Consider the following 5,172-nt stretch of genomic DNA (forward strand, 5'->3'; position numbering starts at 1 on the left):
CCCCAGCCCCCTGTCTCTCTGCCCCCAGGCCCAGGAAGGACGAGCCTCACCGTTGCAGAACCGACTTCGACGCCGTGGCCCAGATCCGCGGCGAGGCCTTTTTCTTCAAAGGTAACCCGGTCCCGGTCCCGCGGCCAGCGAGCGGCCATCGGCGGGAAGGGCGGCCCGCTCCGGCGGCCGGCCAGACCGGCACCCCACGGCCGCACGCCCTCTCTGGCCCCCCAGGCAGGTACTTCTGGCGGCTGACGAGGGACAGGCACCTGGTGTCGCTGCAGCCCGCTCAGACACACCGGTTCTGGCGGGGCCTGCCGCCGCACCTGGACAGCGTGGACGCCGTGTATGAGCGCGCCGGCGACCACAAGATCGTCTTCTTCAAAGGTGGGCGGGCCCTCCCCCGGCGCAGCCCCCCCCCCGCTGCCTGCAGGGCCGCCGGGGCCTCGGCCGTACCCCCGGGCCCGCGGTTTGCTCCGAGCCCGGGGCGGGGGCCAGCCCACTCGCTGCGCCCACGGCCGGTGTGTGTTTACTGAGCACCTCCTGTGTCCTCACACCGTGGCCGCTGTGACAGGCACACGGCAGGCGGCACGGGCGGAGACCCCGGCCCTCGTCCCCTCGAGGGCCGGCACTGGCCGCTGCGCGAGGTGAGGGCCTCGGTGACGGAGGAGCCGAGGGGCAGCGCTCCGGGCAGAGGGAACGGCCAGTGCGAAGGCACAGGGCACGAGCCGTCCTGCCGAGCGCCCAGAGCCCCGAGGAGGGCATGAGGCTGGGGTGGGGGCGCAGTGGGAGCCCCGGCCAGCTCCCACGTCTCCCGCATCTCCGTCATCTGGGGGATGACGGGTGACCGGCCCACCCTCCACACCCCGTTCCCTGGGCCGGGCCACGGCAGGACGCCGGGCCTGCGGCACGAGCCCCGCGGGTCTGTGGGCACCGTCCCACTTCCCCAGAGTGGAGCCACCCTCCTGCCCTGACCCAGGCTTTCCAGTCCAGCCTCGTGCGGGCTCCAGAGGCTGACCCCTCCCCACCCGGGGACGCCCGGAACCACAGGCATGGGGGTGGGACCCGCAGGGCACGGTCTTCTCGATTGGGGTTATTTCTCAACATCTGAACGTCAGGAGACCCCCATGGCGCCAGCATCAGGCTCTCAGACGGTGTGGCCGCCTGGGGCTTGTGCTGAGTGCAGGTTGGCCACCCCGCCTCGTGCCCCCTGCTCCGGGGAAAGCCTGGCAGCCCTTGCCATGTCCACGTCCATCGCGTGGGGAGAGGAACAGCGGAGGCCCCTAGCCCCGGCCCTGCCTGCGTCCCCGCCGGGCTCCGACCCTCTGTGTCTCGCTGTGCATGTGTCCTCTCTGACGGGGACACCAGTCAGCGGATGTCGGGCCCACTCGACTCCAGCACGACTTCACTCTTAACTAATTTCCCCTGCAAAGACCCCATTTCTACGTGAGTCTGATGCTGAGGTCCAAGTGGATGTGAATTTGGGGGAGCGTTGTTCAACCCGCCACAGCAGCTCTTTGAGCCAAAACGGGGGGGACCCTATTTCTTTGAGGAGATAACGAATATTGTGCACGTTTCTCATGCTCCTGCCCGTCTCCTGCCAGCGCCTGGTTGGGGTCGGGCACCTGTCAGCTGTGGGCTGTCGGGGTGACCAGTCAATCACCACTGGCTCCAGTGGGTCTGGTCCCCACCCTGGGGCGAGTCGGGAGCCGGGCGCAGGGGGGCTCCCTGTAGGTGGTACCTGTTATCTCAGCCTCCAAAAAAAGCAAAGCTAGAAGAATGGCGCACATTCTAGCAGATACTTTCTTACGACTGTAATGCCGTTTGTACTTGATGTTCAGATGTTCACCCAGGGAGGGATGTTCGCCTCGCCGGACGGAGCACTGCCTTTCAAAGGGAGTGCGTGTGCGAGTGAGCCGCTGTGTGCACCTGCCCTCGCCTTCCTCCGCGCACACAGCAGCCTACTGCGCACCCTGGCCGTCCCCTCGTCTCTGGGCGCTCGAGAGGGCTCGGAGACGGTTGCACGTCTCTGCATAAAGAGCTTCCTCGTTCCTCAAACCTTTATTCTGAAAAGTCACTTCTGACTTCCGGGAACGTTGCAGAAACGGTACGTGAACGCCTGCGTGCCCGTCATCCAGCTTCGCTCCTTGTTCACATTTTGCCATATTTGCAACGTGGACGGTTGGTTCTATGCCTGTGTTCCCCTGAACCCGTGAGGAGTCCGCTGTGCGCACGTGGGCCATCGTACCCGCCAGGGCCAGCACTCCCTCCCGTCGTGCGTGGAAGAGGCTCCGCTCTCCTGCCCTCCTCCCCTCTGCTGGAGGGGGGGCCGCTCTGCAGGGGCGTGGGTCTGCTTCGTGCGCCCCCCCCCCCAACTCAGGCATTCCGGTCGTCTGCTGTCTCTGGCTAAGGATTTTTAAAAATTATGTTTACTTTTAATTGTGGTAAAAAAGAAAAAACACGTAAAAACTGGCCACCTTACCCACGTCTACGTGCGTGGTTTGGGGGCGTGAAGCACCTTCCCACGGTGTGCAGCCACCGCCACCATCCGCCTCCAGGAGGCTTCCGTCTTCCCTGAAACACCGGCCCCCCAGCCCCCCGCGCCCACCATCCACTTCCCGTCTGGATTGGGCGGGCGCCTCGTAGACGTGGAACCTTGCCGTGCTTGTCCTTCCGTGATGGTTCACTTCCCCCAGCATCGCGTCCTCAGCGCTCATCCGTGCTGTGGCAGGTGTCCCGGCGTCCGTCCTTTTTAAGGCTGAGTAGTCTGTTGTGTGGATGGCCCCCCCGGTGCATATCCACCGCCCACCAGTGGACGCCCAGGGTGCTGCCCCCTTGGCTACGGTGAATGATGTTGCTGTGAACACGGTATGCAGGTACCCCCTCGAGACCCTGCCTTCGACTGTTCTGTGTATCTCCCCAGAAGTGGGATTATTGGAGCCTCTGAGAACCGTCCACACCGTTTCCCCCGTGGCCACCCCGTGTTACGTTCCCTCCAGCAGGGCACCGCTTCTCCACATCCTCCCCAACACTCGGGCTTTTCAGGTTTTTCGATGGAGGCCATTCTAATGGGTGTGAGATGGTATCTCATGGGGGTTTTGATTTGCGTTTGTTTCCCTAATTAGTGACCTTGAGCATCTATTCGTGTTGCCTATTGGCCATTTCAGTATCTCCCTTGGAGAAATGCCTATTCCAATTCTTTGGCAAAAGACTTTTAAATGTTTTCCTCCTCTTACTCCCCCTCCTCCGTCCTCCCCTCCGCCCTCCTGCTGCCCGTATATGACCGGGCTGCTCATCACCACGCCAGAGGGATAACTTAACTGGCAGAACAACGGGGTGATGTTTCCAGAGCACAGTCAAGGAGATACCCCCCCAAAATATCTTAAACCTTTTTTTTCAATTTTACATATGGATTTGAAGTTCTTGATGATTTCTAAACGTGTTCCTTCTGTGTAAACCCTGAGAGAGGTGCACCCACACGTCAGGGCCTGTCTCTGCCCGTGAAGACGCTGCCGCCCGCCTGGTCACAGCAGTGGGTGAGGCCGGACAGAGCACCGCGGCCTGCCGGGGGCCGGGCACTCCGTTCCCTGTCCGTCAGAACCCAGGTTCTCAGGCTGCCGGCAGGTGGGCCGACCCCCGGGCCGGGCACAGAGTAGGTGCTCAGTAAATACGCGCCAGGCCCCGGGGCGTGGTGGGGGTGATGGCGCGGGGAGGAGGGGCCAGAGCCTCCGCCCCGCGGGGTGGGCCGAACTCTGGCCCACAGCGCTCTCTCTCACCCCCAGGAGACAGATACTGGGTATTTAAGGACAATAACGTAGAGGAAGGATACCCGCGGCCCGTCTCAGACTTCGGCCTCCCGCCGGGCGGCGTCGACGCTGCCTTCTCCTGGGCCCACAATGACAAGACTTATTTCTTTAAGGACCAGCTGTACTGGCGCTTTGATGAGCACACACGGCGCATGGACCCCGGCCACCCCGCCCGGAGCCCCCCGTGGAGGGGCATCCCCAGCATGCTCGACGACGCCATGCGCTGGTCCGACGGTGAGCCCCACGCAGCCTCCGTCTCCCCGCCTGTGGGATGGGGGTCGCGGCAGGCTCATTGGGAGGACCCAGGAGCTGACGCGTGCACCTGTGCCCCTTGCTGCCACCAACCCGCCGGGGTCACCGCTCTGTGCAGCCTCCTGCTGCCTCACGTGCCCCAGGGCCTTTGCACCTGCCCTGCATCCCGCGGACGCTGCCCAGACGCCTGCTTCAGGCCCACGTGGTGCAGCCCCGCCTGGCCGAGGGGAGAGCACAACTCCCTCTCCACAGGACAGCTGACGGGGCCAGATGTCTCGTTTCCTTTCTGTTTTCAAAGCTACGTCCCCAACACCTAGAGCGGCCTGGCACATAGTAGGCCCTCAATAAACACGCCGTGAGAGAGAAACCGAGAGGGCCTCTCATCCATCCCCCTGCCTCCTGGCGGCTCCCCCAAGCTTTCCCGGGCCTGGGAGGCCCTGGGTGCCCACAGTCGGCCGCCGGGGCTGAGACAGACTGACCGCGCAGAGGCTGCTGTCCCACTTGCCCTGGCCCGCACTCTGCCCCCTCGTCCCCCTGCCGTCTGGCCTCACCCCTGCCTGCCGCAGCGCCGCACCTCACGCTCTCCTCTCCCCCAGGTGCTGCTTACTTCTTCCGCGGCAAGGAGTACTGGAAGGTGCTGGACAGCGAGCTGGAGGCCGCGCCCGGGTACCCACAGTACACGGCGCGGGACTGGCTGGTCTGCAGAGACCCGCAGGCGGACCCGGAGGGTTCGGGCAGAGAGGCTGGGGCCCATGCCCGGCCAGGGCAGCATGGCCAGAGCCGCGCGGAGGACGCCTTCGAGGTCTGCTCCTGCACCTCCCCCGCCTCCCCTCCCCCGGGGGCCTCGGGCCCGCTGCTGGTGGCCTCAGTCTTGCTGACCCCCGGCGCCCTGTGGACAGCGGCCCGGGCCCTGGCGCTCTGACGGCCGCCGCCCGCGAGAGGGCAGGGGGGTCACAGCTGGGCCTCACAGGGCCAGGGCGGGCGCCCCCACCCCTCCGGTGCCCGGACCAAGAGCTCCTGCCGCGCCGCACGTGGCCTCGGGGCCCCCGCCGGGCGGAGAAGGACGCACTGCCGCCTGCTGGCGCCCCGCGGGCTGCGAGGAGGCCAGCAGAGGGCGCTGCCG

At 65.3% G+C, this 5,172-nt stretch overlaps 1 protein-coding gene across 1 annotated transcript in view; it reads left to right on the forward strand.

Annotated features, from left to right (window-relative positions):
• Nucleotides 1-4,971, forward strand: part of MMP17 (matrix metallopeptidase 17) — a 24,028-nt gene extending 19,057 nt beyond the window's left edge. Inside the window, exons 7-10 of the mRNA XM_021697296.1 lie at nt 29-111; nt 226-378; nt 3,774-4,031; nt 4,646-4,971. Coding sequence (XP_021552971.1) covers nt 29-111; nt 226-378; nt 3,774-4,031; nt 4,646-4,971 — 820 coding nt within the window. The remainder of the gene's footprint in view (nt 1-28; nt 112-225; nt 379-3,773; nt 4,032-4,645) is intronic.
• Nucleotides 4,972-5,172: the final 201 nt, after the last annotated feature.

This window comes from Neomonachus schauinslandi, chromosome 14 (assembly GCF_002201575.2).
Source record: "Neomonachus schauinslandi chromosome 14, ASM220157v2, whole genome shotgun sequence".
In the NCBI taxonomy this organism is placed as follows: Eukaryota; Metazoa; Chordata; class Mammalia; order Carnivora; family Phocidae; genus Neomonachus; species Neomonachus schauinslandi.